The sequence below is a fragment of the Anthonomus grandis genome, chromosome 8 (assembly GCF_022605725.1).
Source record: "Anthonomus grandis grandis chromosome 8, icAntGran1.3, whole genome shotgun sequence".
In the NCBI taxonomy this organism is placed as follows: Eukaryota; Metazoa; Arthropoda; class Insecta; order Coleoptera; family Curculionidae; genus Anthonomus; species Anthonomus grandis.
In genome coordinates this window covers 2,935,648-2,952,413 of record NC_065553.1, presented here as the reverse complement: position 1 = coordinate 2,952,413, position 16,766 = coordinate 2,935,648, and the positions used below count along the sequence as shown (strand labels likewise).

The following is a 16,766-nucleotide window of genomic DNA, read 5'->3' as shown; positions in this document are numbered from 1 at the left end:
AGGAGGAATCTCCTTTTTATTTTTTCTAAGGGTCCTCACAAATGTCCATTTATTTGCAAATAGGTGTTCGGCAAGTTATACAGACGAAAACCAGTTGTCAGAAGTTATATTCCTATTGGAATTGTACAAATATTTGGCGAGCCTTATGACTGACTGAGTTGGTTTACAAAGTTTTTTCTCTTCATTCGTCAATCCACGACCGTCACTATCTTTGCCTGCATAAATATAGGCGTTGTATAAATATTGGGTTCTTGCATCTGTTAGTGCCATTATTTTTATGTCATATTTTTCTGGTTTAGAGGGAATGTACATCTGCCTCGAAATCCCACTAACATTTCATCTATGCAAGCATTCGCACCTATCGTATAAGAGTTTCTGGCATTTTCATTAAATAAGTCAAATAATTTACTTATAGCAGCTACTGGATTTACTGGTCATCTGAATCGTCGAATCGTAAATCTGTTAATAGTATGAAAAAACGCTCTTTAGACATTACTGCTCGAAAGATATCCCTGCCTGTACCATCAGTCGCAAAACTACTTCTAACGTCTTCATTGTTGGATTTGAAAATCGCAGTATATAACAATAAACCCAAAAGCGCCTCTAAAACCCTTATGCCAATGTCTCTGGTTTATTTTGCCGTTTATATTTTGTTCGCATGGAAGTTAATTTTTTGTTTGTCCACTTTAAAATCAGTTCAAACATCTGGGCAGGAAACAATTGACTGAAAAATGCCTTTGGATTAGTGTTCATCACCTACAACAACACGTACCGCTGGTAAACGTACAATATTATGCGCTAAAGTACGTACATTTCTTGTGGGTTCATTTGTACTCCATTTGAATCTATTTTTCCCATAGAAGTATTTTTTTCTTTTTTCTTCATTTCTGTTACATAAATGGTCACTGTCTAGTTTTTTATCACTACTGTTTTGACTATCACTATCACTACTAGAAACATCCATCTTTTGAGTTTCATTATGGTGTTCATAATTAGAGTCATCATCACTAAGCTTTTGTTCGCTTGCTGATTCATGTTCGCTCTCAATGTACTCATTTTCTTCGGGTTCAATGTCACTATTATCACTGTCTAGATTTTCATACCACTTTCTAGCGATTTCTTTAAAGTTTGAGTCAAGAACACTGATTTGTTTGGATGTGCCAGGCTTTGAACTAGCCATGATAATAGAATAATAATAAAAATATTACTAACGTAAACACTGACACGGAGTCTACCAGACTGCTAGGTGCGTATAACTTGAGCAAAAAAAATAAGCCAAGATACAGCCACTTTAACACTCCATGTCAGTAGTTAAGGGTTAAGAACTTATTTCATTATCCGCATTTTATAAACGTCTTTAAACAGCATACAATAAACTATACTTAAACGTTAATTTAACTATCGTGTGTTGCTTGGGTTGTTGGCAAATATTTTAAATTAATTAAAGTATTAAAAACATCTCTGTCCTATTGTTTTTAATTTTGGTTTTGAAGGTTTTCGGATTTTATATTCGCTTTAGGCTTTTAGAAAAACTTCCTTTCTTGGTTACAATTTTTTCTTTTTAAATAATTTTTAATAACCATTTTTGCATAGTTCCTATTTTTTTAAAATGATTTTTAGAAACTCGTATATCATATAATAAATGACTTTGAGCTAAGGAAGTCTCCTGATTTTCTAAACTAATTCGGTAATATGTAGGTTCCATCAACTTGCTTAATTGCAAGGTAGTTGCTAGATGATGTTTCTGGAACTTCATGATTTGTCACTTTTGAAAATTTTGAAAATGTCACTTTAAACAACAACTTATTTTTCACTGAAAAGTGAGAAAAACTGCGTTTTGGGGATTTTTAGCGTTTTTCAAAAACGGAAAAAGACAGGGTATACACATCCGTGAAATTAGGATTTTTAATTCACCACTTTCGATTACCAAAGTATGATACTATATCAATTTTTTTATTTTCAAATGCTATATTGACTGTACTAATAAATAAAATAAAAGTTAGTTTAGTTTAAGTTAAAGATGCATTCGTGATATAGTTCTTTTTTGATCGTTCCATCTTTACTTAGCAGAAAAAAGAGACGAATATTTAATTTTAGAGACACTCCTCAAATTTATCTTAAAATTCTGCATTTTTGGTAACAAATATGCCAAGTTGGCAACCCTGCTTATACCTCAGTATTTAAGCAATGTTACCATGCATCTGTATAAATTTAATTTTATTAGGGAAAAATGTTTAGGGTGAGAACTTGGTATGACATGAATATACAGGATATCCGGAAGCTAGATGCAATCCTTTAAGGGTAATATATATAATAATAGGCCTCTAATTTTGTAAGATTATCAACTTCGTACTGATTGCATTCACTATTTTTTAAATCGAGTTTCTGCCCGTTTTATTAAACAGTATTGTAAAATGGAATTTACCAACTAAGAGTACGCTGACATTGTCTTCACATATTGACGCGCTAACGGTAGGTTTACCAAACTTCAGGGTGTTTCAAAACACCTTTCGCCGTCTTACTGAAGTTGGCATTGGGAATAATCCGGCACGTGGAGTCAACCCTGGCCATAATAATGTAGAGATTGACAAGCAAATACTGGAAGCTTCTACCGCAGACCCTACTGCAAGCATCAGAAAAGTAGCTGAAGACCTTGGCCTTTCTAGATGAATGGTGTGGACGACCATGAAGAAAGATGGACAGTATCCCTTTCATGGTACGGGGGTGCAGGGCTTACAAGAAGAAGATCCTGCAAGACGAATTCAGTACTGCCGCTTTTTATTGAACATAGACATCGAGGACCCGTTATTCTTAAGAAGTATCTTGTGGACAGACGAGTCCAATTTTTCCAGGGAGGGTATAACCAACTTCCACAACCTCCACGAATGGGCTGCCAAAGATGCAAATCCGCACTGGAAAAAACAAAAATCATTTCAGAACAGATTTTCGGTCAATGTGTGGGCCGGAGTAATAGGCAGGACTATTATTCGGCCACATTTTCTACCAGAGAATTTAAATGGTGCCAACTATTTAGATTTTCTACAAAATGATATCCCCGTTCTTCTAGACGAAGCTGGATTATTGGGACGAGAAAGACCAATAATCTTTCAGCAAGATGGTTGTCCAGCGCATTGGTCCTTGGCTGTCAGGAATTACTTAGACCACTGTTTTCCGGACGGTTGGATCGGTAGAGGCGGAACCTTTCCTTGGCCTCCTCGATCGCCTGACCTAACTCCGTTGGATTTTTTCATATGGGGCCGGGCAAAGGAGCTTGTATACACCACCGAAATAGGAACAAGAGAAGAGTTGATTCGCACAATAAATGAAGCACTTGACAGGATGTAAGAAGACATGACCATAAGAGTAACCACCATCGAAGTAACAAAAAGGGCTCATGCCTGTGTTAGAAATAATGGATTGCATTTTGAACATGAACAATAAATAGTTGTATTTTATTTAACATTAAAACCTAAAATAACCCCACAATTGGGGCTCTAATGTTTAGTAGGCTTATGAGAGGTCTCAGTCTAATAATTTTTATTTACATGACCTGCCGCACAAAAGAGGCCATAATTCTGAGAATTGGCCAGGCATCGGCATGAGTGATATCTAAAAATAAAGGGCGTTTTAATGTCTCTATCTTTTCTATAATTTTACACAGAAGCTTGAAATTGATCGTAGTTAGGTTGCCAAAATGTTTCTTTATAAGTATCAGTGATTTTAAAAGAAAATTATATATAGTAATTAAAATTATTATGATGACTTATACCAACTTATAATAAAATATTTTTATTCTAGGATCTTCATTGACCTATGGAATGCAAGCGAATCTATTCCAAGCTATCGGTAAGTAAATAATTTCTTAAGTATAAAGATACATAATATATTTCATGAAATTTTGAAAAATAGCTTGACAAAAATATCATTCAAAAATTAACCTAAAAAAAAATTACCTTTTTACAATGCCATTTATTTAGTAAATACAAGATATATATATGTAACAAATTTATCAGTAGATAGATCCAATATTACTCGGTCGTAACGTAATTGTGATCACCGGGAGAAGATATCCACCCTCTGCCACAGAGAAACGTTATTAGTTACATATATATGCCATAACAATAACTAATTTACCTCCATTGGATTAATTTGTAATAACACCAGAGGCACATCGACACTGACGCTATAATTACGATGTGCGTGATGCCTACATACATACCTATTTCACGTATATGGATGTAAACATAATATAGTTATTGAATTTCTGCTGCTTCTAACTGTGACAATGATAAAAAATAATCTGTTGCTAGGATCACGTTACAGTTATAGACAATGTTTTAAGTTTATAAGAAAATAAATTAAATAAGCGTACGTAAGTAATTTAAAGCGAGCTAATTAATAAAAGCCGCTAGAATTTTAGAAACAAATAATTTTAGGTGAAATTTGATGTGATTTATAATGGAACGTTCGGCGTCGTCCTCCTCCTCGTACTCCGTAACTCGGCCGGCAAATTTTAACAATGATGTACATTATTCTTCGTTACTTTCGGAACTCTAATTTCCAATTTCGCCCCCTCTGTTCCGCATAAATTAACTTAGGAATTTAATAAGTTTATAGGAAAGCAAATACCGACTGAGACTACGCGAATAGATAAATCCGTCGTGAGGCCAGATTAAATTTCCGGAGGTATGTAAATATATATTATTATAAAAGACTTGTGAATTTACTTAGCATGTATATTTAAAGAAAATCAAGTCAAATCGGTTATTTCCATATTGACATAATAAAAATTATGGTTTGCAACAAGTTATATAACTAACATAATAATGTCACATAATACTTACACACATATAGGTACATTAAAACAATTAAGATATTAACATAAGGTTAGCATGTTTTTGAAAGTTTGAAAAAACCTTTGAAAGAAAGACATAAGTAGATATTTTCCGCGCATTTTCATTCAAAATTAAAGAAATATTTGAATGAAACAATAAACCGCTTAAATTAATTTCTATTTGATATCAGATTAATACTGCTACTTTATTTTTAAGCAAACAATTTTTTTTTATATGGATTTAAATACTTACTTTTTTTTTATTGGAAAAAACATGTAATATTTAAATGTTGACTATAATTTTTGTTAAATGAACATTTAAAATTATTATTTTCAATCTTTAAAATGATAATATTAAAACAGTTCGGATCTCCATAATCTATAGTTTTACATCCCAAGACACATCATATATAATTATCGTTAAATATATATTTATTCAACGATTTTTCAGTGAATTTATGGCATTGGTATATTTATTAACTATATATGGTGGAGACATATTTATTAAACTGTAGTTTAAAAAAGAAAGAAGAGGAGATTTACATATCTAGTTTTTAAACTTTATTACTATAACTCAAATATTTAATTAAATTCTTCTGTGAAATTCCAATCCAATCCAATAACGCAATTTTTATACTAAATATTTATATATAAACTTATATTAAATTTAAATAAACTAAACAGTATTATTATATTAAATAGTGCCTATATATACTCGAAAAAAACATTGTTTTTTATCAAAACAACCCTAACCCCTCCACCCACCCCTTACATTTCCTTAGTAAAAAATTCTTTTAAAAGATCATTGTTTTTCGTCCATAATATCCTTAGAACATTGAAAGGCTAGAAGTAGCATGCCGTGGAACTATGGGCAGGTTTGTTTGCTTGCAACATCTCTGATACAATGATGCCAAATGCTTATAGAGAAATGGCAAAAATCACTTTATAATATCATAAAAGTTTTCAGTTTTTTCCGAAAACTTAAAACAATACTACTACTCCCCTTTAATAAAATATCAAGCATTTTTTAAAAATAAATTTGATAAGATACTCTATATCGAAGTCAATATACGTTAAATAAATGAAAATAAAGTACGAAGCAACGAGAAAACGTTAATGGCATCGCAACGCCGCTCGAACGCATTGTTGACGCCACCGATACAAGCACTCTTTACCAGTGACGTCGTCAACAAATATTTACCTGATAAATTTTTATTAATTATTATAGAGTTTAAATATAAGTAATATTACCATTTATGAGCTATTTATGTGTTTTTTTAACGGACTTCGTTAGAGGAAGGTCCTAATAAAAGGCAGCATTTTTGTCAAGGCATTTTTATGGAAATAAAATATTTTATTAATATAATATTATAGATTTCTTAATAAATCATGTTTTAAGACACAAATTTTTAACATTTTGCAAAATTTTATTATAATTATTATATTATACAAAACTCAGTTTTACATCACTTACTTTAAATCACATAATATATACTTCTATGATGCTGACTTTTTCAAAGGGACAGTATTGCTTCAGCGGAAAGAGTTAAAACTACAAGGAGGTTCAAATTGTGAAGGAGTTGCAGGTTTTTTATAGGTTATAAGATTTTTATTATGAGTATTTAGCCTGTACAATGGTTTTGAGACATTTAACAGTGACCTATATAATACCTAATACCAATTAATATATCAGATTAATTTATACTAAAAAACAAAGCTTACCTAAGAATGAAGACTATGTACAATAGATTAGATTAGATAGTTTATTAGTAGTAATATACAAACAAGTACTTTTACAAGTCAAATAAAATATGTAATATATGTAATATTTCTTAAGTATTTTAATAATAACTTGAGACATCTAATTCAATTTCTTTGGCGCAAATTTGTTTGTTGCAATCTTCGAATTTTAATTTCTTGTTCTTTTTTTTTCCATAATTTGGTGATAAGTGATTTAGCTTTTAAAAAGTCCTCAGGATATCATTTTCATTTTACCCTAGAGTAATATACATAAAAATATAGTATTACCAATATTAAAAAGAAAAAATTAAAAAAATGTATTATGATAATCCAATTGATCAATAAAATGTATGTTATTATAAAGAATCTTTGAAATATTATACATTTGATTAATTGCATTTAATTACAAATATAACACAATAAAATACTATATCACTTTTAAATAAGATATATAGAATAAGATGATACATGGCATAAAAGTCTTATTTGTACTTAGAGAAAGAATTGAACAATAATTTTTAAATTTGCTATAATGATGTCTATTTTGAGTGTATTTTTACCTTTTCCTTGGCAGAGTCAGGGAATGTGTAGCAGTTAAACAAAAACGGATTGGATGGGAAATAGTAATTGTTGACCTAGACCCCACAGTAACTATTAATCTCAGATGCAGTTATTGTTGATGATGAATGATCAGATCTGTAATTATACAAAATTTGGTGTATCAAGAATATTAATTTATTTTAATTATCCATACTTGTCTATATTAGCTTCACTGTCTGTACTATATACCATTTTGGAAGCTAAAGAAGTTTTTGCACTATTCAGGAAAACTACCCTTGCAGCTTTGAAGGGTAAATCACTTGGTAAATTAACTGAATTATCGGCTGCTGTGTTTTTAACCAGTGCATCAGAAATCCTAGTAAAAAAATAGTTTTACACACATACCTAATTTAATAAGTATTAGGTATAAATAAAGCTTATATGAGTAAAACTAATACTTTTTGTGACGATTTTTTATACTAGAAAAATATATTTAAAAAAAATTACCTTTAAGGTAGAGCTGATTTTTTTAATAAAGTCTGGCTACTGATAATATTATCTTCCTTATATAATAAATCACTTCTAAGGATGTGATATATATTCTTTTTAATTGTGTTGATTTCGATTAATGAAATCCATTGTTCCCTTTGTGCATATATTAGGCAATTTATTATAAGTATTTGATATTTAATCAAAAAGCAAAAAAAAATTACAGTAATAAATTAATATGTGGTGCCAATTACTATATATATATATTATTATAAGTTGCAATATGGTAAAACAAAAAAAAATTATCGACCAAATTTTAGGTAAAGACAAAATTAACTATACATAGGCAATAAAAAATTAGTAATTTCATCTATCTACCTAATGTCTATATTAAAAAACATAACTATATATAGATAGGTATATGGGTATTATGCCATCTTTCTGCCAAAACAACAAAAAAAACATAAAATTCTGCAATAAAACCAGGGACAAAATTCTAGTTTTATATTTTTTATAGCCTATTGATAGATGAATATGTTCAAAAATATATTTAGATTTAAAAATATAAATATTTTGGTATTTTACACACACTTTCATATTCAAGTTTTTATTAGGTTTATATCTATAAGATCCCCTATTCTACGTTTATGATGATGGTTACCCCATGATGTGATGTTATGAAAGTATCGGTACTTACTTGTGGAAAGATCGGCTTGAATCACCTTTTTATCATGATGCGGCACAAACGACACAAGTTTTTGCCATCCTAGCAATTTAAAAAGACACTAAAATGTGGCCTTTTTCCTTTTGAAACCAAAAAATTAAAGAAAATACACGAATCTCGAACATAAACAAAAAGCCGTTTGACAGATGACACTATGCGTATGGCTCAGGCGCTTAAGTTCCGGTGTTGTCGCTTTAAATTTTTTAGAAACGGTTTTAGGGATAAGAATGTTAATAATTTTGTTATTTTTTTGCTTAAGGATATTATATTTATTCTTAAAATAGGTTAATTGTAGTATTTATATTTTTTAATTTAAATTTTCCTATAAAATACAACACAAGTAAGTTAAATTAACGTTATAATGGTTGTTAAAATATAGCAAAAAATTTCCTCCGTTGGAAATTCGCGTCGACTTGACAACAGAGAATCGGCAAATATGTTTGTAAACAACACACCCCTCTTGCCCCTGTGCACATGTTGGACTCAAACAAAGTTGTTGTTTACTAATTCTAGCCTTTCAATGTTCTAAGATAATATCCAATTTAATAGCGCTGTTTTTGTATTAGATATTTATTAATATGAATATATGTAATTTAAATAAACAAACGGTGTTATTCGATTGAATATTAACGTCAAGACCAGCTGTTATTTATACGTATTATTTTTTTGGAAAACAAGGATTTTTGAAAATAATTTCTTACTGGTAAGTTGTGTGGGGTGGGGAGGGGGGGGGTTAAGGGTAAGGTAAATAAAAAACTGTTTTTTTTTTGCATACGAGGTCTGGCTATTAAATAACAAGACTGGTTACGAAAAAGGGTTTTATTATAAAAATTATTATACATTCGAATGCTCCTCTTCAATATACTCCCCTCCCCTCGCCACACCTCTTTCCATACGTTTTTTCCATTGATTTTTGATTGAAGCAGTGCTAGAAGTTTTCTTTGGTGAGGGCCTTTAGGAGCTCTGTCGTTTTTTGCTTTACCGCTTCCATCAACTCAAATCGGGTCCCTTTCAAAGCAGATTTTATCTTCGGAAACAAAAAATAGTCGCACGGGGCCAAATCTGGCGAATACGGCGCGTGTTCTCCCGTTTCGCCAAACCACACCGAACCGCGCGTGTCCGCCCGAACTTGAGCCGTTTCTTACGAATTTGTTCTCGCAGTGTTGCCAAAACTGACAAATAGTAAGTCTGGTTGACAGTCTGACTCTCTGGAACCCATTCAGTCATCACGATACCGTTAATGTCGAAAAAAACGATCAACATTGCCTTGAGTTTTGATTTGGACATCCTTGCTTTTTTTATTCTGGGCGATTCAGACGTCTTCCAATGCATCGATTGCCGCTTGGTTTCAACATCGTATTGAAAAATTCACGTTTCGTCGCAAATAATAATGTTTTTCATCAGTCCGGGATATTTTTCTAACCTTTTAAGAAAATCTAAGCAGACCTGTTGACGCAAGAGCTTTTGATCAGGAGTCAGGCATCAACTTCGCACAGACTTTTGTCATGTGCAATTCCCCGTGTAACATTTTTCTAACCGTTTCTTTATCGGCGTTTACAGCCTCGGCAATCATCCGGGTGCTCATTCGACGATCTGCACGCATAATTTGGTTAATTTTGGTCACTGTTTCCGGAGTTGAAAGAGTGACAGGGCGACCTGAGCTCTGGTCATCTTCAGTGCTCTCTCGGCCCTCACTAAAGTGCTTAGACCACTCAAAAACACACGCACGAGAGAGAGAATTTTCCACATAGGCCTCTTGCAACAATTTATAGCACTCAGTCGGAGTTTTTTTTAATTTAACGAGAAATTTAAGATTGATGCGTTGCTCTTGTTTTTCGTCATACATGGTTTTCGGCACGAGAAAAAAACACGTTTATTTCAAACCGCTACTGCACGAATACTATAATAGTGACGAAAACGAGTTTTGGTACGTGCATAGACAAGATATCTAGATAGCCAACGCACTACTCATTTTTTCCCCACCCGTCTAGGGCGCCCTCTAGGCACGCAGTCTCGTTATTTAATAGCCAGACCTCGTAGTATAATTTCCTGACAGAAAAATACCTTTTAAGAAAATTTAGGTGATAAATAACTCTATAGTTTTTGTATCTATATTTTTCTCACATAACCTTAAGGTTTTCAAGTAAAACGTAAAAAAATCCTATTTCCTTTCTCGAAAGCAAGGCGTATCGCTATGAAAATTGGCGTATGTAAGTGAAAATTTAGTTTTTTAAGATAAATCAATAAGCTGTGACGAGATTTCAGTTTTTTTTGGTTCTAGACAACTTTTCATTAACTAGATTCAAAAATACAGTTTTTAAATAAAACTATTGGTAGATTTATTAAACATATATGGAAACATATATGGTCAAGGTACATTTATTAAACTATAGAATATACGTATATCATATACGATTTTGTTTAAAATAGGCAGAGAATTTTGGAATTTAAAACATATCTAGTCTTTAAACTTAATCACTACAGCTCAAACATGATCATAAAAGGACCCCGATATCACATATATGCCACTATGTAGCATAGGATATACTTTTCAGACACGAATATATCATATAATATAATAATGAAATATCATACACAAAGAAATCTAGAAAAAATTGGAAATGCATTAATGTGTATAATATTATAATACGTATGTATAATAATATTTATGTTAATTACTTTAATTATTTCCATATATAGCTTTTTGGTTTATAATTTAGGTCTAAATTGATTGGTTGTTTCTTAAAAAACTATTTTACATCAATTTTTGAAATATTGTGAAATCTAACCTCAAAACACAGTCCCCTGGCAACAGTTCTCTGCCTGAAAATCTAGCAGAGGACTGTTTTACACAACAGTTGACTGTTTATTTTGCGTATTGGTTATTGTTTTTATGTATTTTTGTGGAAATCTATCCGCTAGTCGGTTTTATAGTGTAAAAATCATCTAAGTATAATTGTTTTGCATTATTATTTTCCTTTATAAACTTTATATTATTTTACACAGGGCGATCGAACACACATGATATGGCTCTTAAGAAAAAGTTATCCCGAGAGGAATTACTACTGAAAAAGAGAGAAGCAGAGCGACTACGATACCAAAGAGGAAAAAATCACCCTCAAAAAAGAGAAGAAATGAGAGAAAAGGAGAAGCTAAAGTATCAAAAGAAGAAAGCGAAAGTTAGTAAAGGACATGACCCCTCGTGAGCACAGATTCGCCCTAAACAAGTGAAAAGAACATTGTACTGTATACCGAGCCAAAAGTCTAAGACTGAAAAACGTCACTATCACTTTTGTACGAGAAAATACGCCGTTATTAGAAGTAGAAGCCGATACTCCGCCTACAAGACCCGCCGCTCCAGTTCCGGTCCAAATATCTCCAGCTCTAAGCGCAGCAGTTTCCAGTGCTAGTCTACAGCAAAGAAAAAAAGAAGCCACAAGGCGACGAAAGAAGTTTAACAAGGAAAGAAATGAAACGATCGCATGTTTAGAGAACAAAACTTGAGAAGTACAAAAAAAGATTAGCTAGATTAAAAACAAAAAGAATGTTGAAAATACACCTCAAACAAAGATATTGAAAATGTTAGAGGAGCTTGAACAAAGAAAAGAAGTAGTTAAGAAAGCGTTGTATCGCGACGTCATTAGTATGCAGTTGAAAGAAAATTATTTCACTTTGAAACGTACCCAAGAGAAACAAATTTTTTAAAAAGTTGTCACTGGCAATATTATTAAAAAGTATAGATACTTGACACCTAAAGAAATAAAGTCGTTGTCTAGACCCGGAAAAAAATTTAATCTCAATGGTTTAGATGTACCTGTAGCTAAACGATGTAAAATACCTGACAGTTATAAAAGAGAAGTTCAAAATTTCTTTAAAGATGACAGTAATAGACGTATGGGAGCCGTCAAAAAAGAATTTATAACTAGAAAATCTGTGAAGAAACAGAGGAGATATCTTCTTGACACACTTTTTAATCTTTACAAAAAATTTTTGACTGGGAACTTAAAAATTCGCTACCAACATTTTGCCGACTCCAACATAGACATGAAGCTCAGCGCACTTCATACTGCTAACATATTGACATTGGTGATAATGCAATGGTGTACTTTTTTTTATTTAAAAATATTTACGATAAATGTAAAGTTTATTAGAAGAGTTCCTGTACCACCAGTATAATAAACCACAATTTAGGCTTAAATAGATACATTTATTATAAATTCCATATCAATAATTATTTAACAATTCAAATAAAGGTTTTATACTGCTTTTCTATAACTAAAAATTCAACGTTTTGTTAATGGTAAGTATATTTGTTTAGAAACTCTTAAGCGTTTCTAAAATCTTGTGTTGCTTGGGTTAGAAGAAATGAATTTATTCTTCCAGACTAAACTAAACTAAAACTAAAAACTGTTGCTATTTTTTGTATTTGCCTAAGAGTTACTAATATACTCAGGTTACTCAACAAATAAAAAAACCTTTCAAGCCTGATTATTTGCTCTCTGTGATGTGGTTAAACTCACTTAACTGCCTGGAAGGAATTAAAATATTCGTCCAGGCAGTTGTATCTGTTTCTCTGTACCTAAAAAATTAAAAATTCACAATTTTGCACTCAAAAAAAGCCAAAGAAATGAAAATCAAAATTTTCGTGTTGGCAAAACGAAAACATTTATTAGAAAATTTTTATTTAAAATTACATTTTCTAAATGGTTAACATTTTATAGATAGGTACGTGGCGAATTACCAAATTCTGCCTATAATCCTATGAGGTTAAAAAGATGCTAAGAATAATTTTTAAACTTAGAAGCTAAGTTATAATCCTCCTTCAATTTTAGAAATTGTTAATAAAAAACTTAATATTGTATGTATGTATATTGGTATATATGTTGATATCGCCACATATTGTATAGGGACTAAGCTTTTTATGTATGCAGGAAGCACACTGGAAAACATATAATTCAACAGATGTAAGAATCCTTTCCTCTTTAAAAGTTTGGCTACAAGAGATTCTGAATGATAAGCGAAACATTGTTCTAATGATTATCTTCAGAGTAGTTTGATCTACATAATCCCTGACTTGTAAAATTGCATAATTTCTGCTTGCAAGATTCTTACTCAATTTGTTAATATATGCATTCCAGGTGAAGTATTGGTCTATAATCATACCAAGAAAATTAAATGATTTCTGCTGAATTAATGCACGATCATTCCCTAGACCTATCAAAAAGTCTTATAGCTCATGATGGAGTGAAGACTATAAAAGATAAGAAAAGGTCCTTACCTTGCTTGCCAACATTTGCAAACAATGGCAAATCATTGATAAAGTAAAAAAAAATTGATCCCAGGAGACTACTATGAGGCACCCCAATTTTAACTTCCCATCCTAATTGCCTGCTAAACAGCCTTCGATCCACTGATAAGCGAAATCTCTGATTTCATAAGTATACAATTTGCCTAGCAGGATTTTATGGTTGATGTCTGAGGTCAAAAGCTTTAGTGAAATCGAACAATATTCCCAAGAACGTTTTTTGTTTGTGGCAAGTTAAATTACAATATGTTGATAGACTCAACTTAGATCACCTTGGATTCATAATATTTTTAGTTCTTGTGGTCTGAACCAACGTATTTATGAACCTTCAAGAGTGTATGGCAAGTGTACAATAATAGACAACCTATTTACAAGTTCGTCAAATGTTGCAGCCCAAATGATCAAAGTTATCTTCTCAAATGACAAATTACGAGCTATTCATGCTGATTTTGACAAACCAATGAATTCCCCTATTCCTAAAAATTTTTTTCTGAGGAAAATAAAAATTAATTTAAATTCCTAAAGCAATGGGTAAATAAAGAACAGATTCTTCTTACTAAAAAACAAGGACGTAAAAACTGTAAAATTAAGATTGGCAAAGTGATTCGTTAAAAAAATTCGTAAAAAAAAATCAAGCAATTTGAAGAACCTTCAACATTCTGGCATGGGTTTGAGCACCCGTAACCATTTCGGCATCATGACTTCTTTTTTATAGGGATAATGTTTTAAGCGGGTCAATGAAATTTGCTCAAATACCTTGGGTGCCGAACTCAATGACAGAATGCTCAAATGGACCTCTAATATTAAGGTCAGGTATTCAGACCATTTTAATAGAATTAAGTGTAAGTTCAATTTACTTGGAAGGACTACACTGCCGAAAGCAGCCAAAGTTGACCGCTGCAGCACTTGCAAAGTTAAAATTAAAGATCTATCCCTCCTTATTTGAGTCTTGCACCGCAACTTGACTCATACTACTGTCACCAGATTGTAACTCAATTAGGCTTAAGCCAGAGACCATATCTCTTACCTGTTCGTGCTTGGGAGCAGCAAAGCGTTGACCGACGTCAAAGTCATAGCTATCTATTGGGACTTCGATTTCTGCTTTTCCGAATCATCTGTAAAATCCATGTTATCTAAATGATTTAAAATATGACTCTAATTACTCTGCAGCTTAAGGAATTCTGCACTCTTTCTCTAGAATCGGTCCCCACTTTTTTTTATCTGAATAACCAAAGATAACCTAGGATATATCTCCTCAGTGCCTTTTCTAATACCATTCTTATACCATTCTAATACCAAAATTAGTTCAAGTATTATCCAGTATATCCAAATACAAGAAATAGAAATCAAGATATTCAGTTGCCAATAAGAGTCAAATTATTTTATTTTTTCCAGGCACTCTATTAAGAAAAATATCATTATATGGATTTTTAGTGTATGGATCGTAGTAATTTTTTCAAGATGTCATTAAAAAGTCAATGGAGTATACCATAAATTAATAATTACAACATTTTAGCCACTAGAAATCAAGATATTAATTTGCCAATAAGAAACAAATTATTTTATTTGTTTCATGCACTCTAGTGAGAAAAATGTCAAAAATCTTATTGATTTTTAGGTTATGAATTTTAGTAATTTTCTCAAGATGATCAAAAAGGAAACTGGAATATACCAAAAATCAGAAACTACATAATTTTAGCCACCTGATACTCAGATACTCAATTGCCATTAAGAGTCGAAATAATTTTTTTTTTTGGGCACTCTAGTAATAAAAATGTCAATATCTTGATTTTTAATAGTTTTTTTTTTAACATGTCATTAAAAAGCCACTTAAGTATACCATAAATCAATAATTGAAACATTTTAGCCGCTAGAAATCAAGATATTCAATTTTCAATAAGAAACTTGATATTTTATTTCTTTTATGCACTCCAGTGAGAAAAATTTTAATATCTTGATTTTTAGTGTATGAATCTTAGTCATTTTTTCAAGATGTTACTAAAAGGTTACTGGAGTATAAAAAAAATCAATAATTCCAACATTTATGCTACTAGAAATCAAGATATTCATTTGCCAATAAGAAACAAAAAATGTTTATTTTCATTCATTTCAGTGGGAAAAATGTCAATATCTTGATTTTTAGCGTATGAATCTTAGTAATTTTTCCAAGATGTCATCAAAAGGCCACTGGAATATATCAAAAATCAATAACTACAATAATTTAGCCACTAAATATCCAGATATTCAATTGCCATTAAGAGTCGAAATATTTTATTTTTTTGGGGCACTCTAGTAATAAAAATGTCAATATCTTGATTTTTAGTAGTCCTTTTAAGATATCATCAAAAAGCCACTGAAATATACCATTAATCAATAATTGCAACATTTTAACCACTAGTAATCAAGATATTCAATTTTGAATAAGAAACTAATTATTTTATTTCTTTTATGCACTCCAGTGAGAAAAATTTTAATATCTTGATTTTTAGCGTATGAATCTTAGTAATTTTTCCAAGATGTCATCAAAAAGCTACTGGAATATACCAAAAATCAATAACTACAACAATTTAGCCACTAAATATCCAGATATTCAATTGCCATTAAGAGTCGAAATATTTTATTTTTTTGGGGCACTCTAGTAATAAAAATGTCAATATCTTGATATTTAGTAGTCCTTTTAAGATATAATCAAAAAGCCACTGAAATATACCATTAATCAATAATTGCAACATTTTAACCACTAGTAATCAAGATATTCAATTTTGAATAAGAAACTAATTATTTTATTTCTTTTATGCACTCCAGTGAGAAAAATTTTAATATCTTGATTTTTAGTAAATGAACCTTAGTAATGTTTTCAAGATGTCACTAAAAAGTCACTGGAGTATACCATAAATCAATAACTACAACTCTTTAGCTACTAAATATCAAGATATTCAGTTGCCATTTATTTTATTTCTTCCAGGCACTCTAGTAATAAAAACGTCAATATCTTGATTTTTAGTAGTTTTTTTAAAATGTCATCAAAAAGCCACTAAAGTATACCATAAAGCAAAAATTGCAATATTTTAGCCACTAGAAATCAAGATATTCAATTTTCAATAAGAAATTAATTATTTAATTTTTTCTGGACA

General features: G+C 31.1%; 1 protein-coding gene across 2 annotated transcripts in view; it reads left to right on the top strand.

Moving 5' to 3' along the window:
• LOC126739895 (synaptogenesis protein syg-2) overlaps positions 1 to 16,766 on the top strand; it is a 478,733-nt gene that overhangs the window by 96,254 nt on the left and 365,713 nt on the right. For both annotated transcript variants that reach the window (XM_050445716.1, XM_050445717.1), the window contains exon 2: positions 3,799 to 3,846. In XM_050445716.1, coding sequence (XP_050301673.1) covers positions 3,799 to 3,846 — 48 coding nt within the window. The remainder of the gene's footprint in view (positions 1 to 3,798; positions 3,847 to 16,766) is intronic.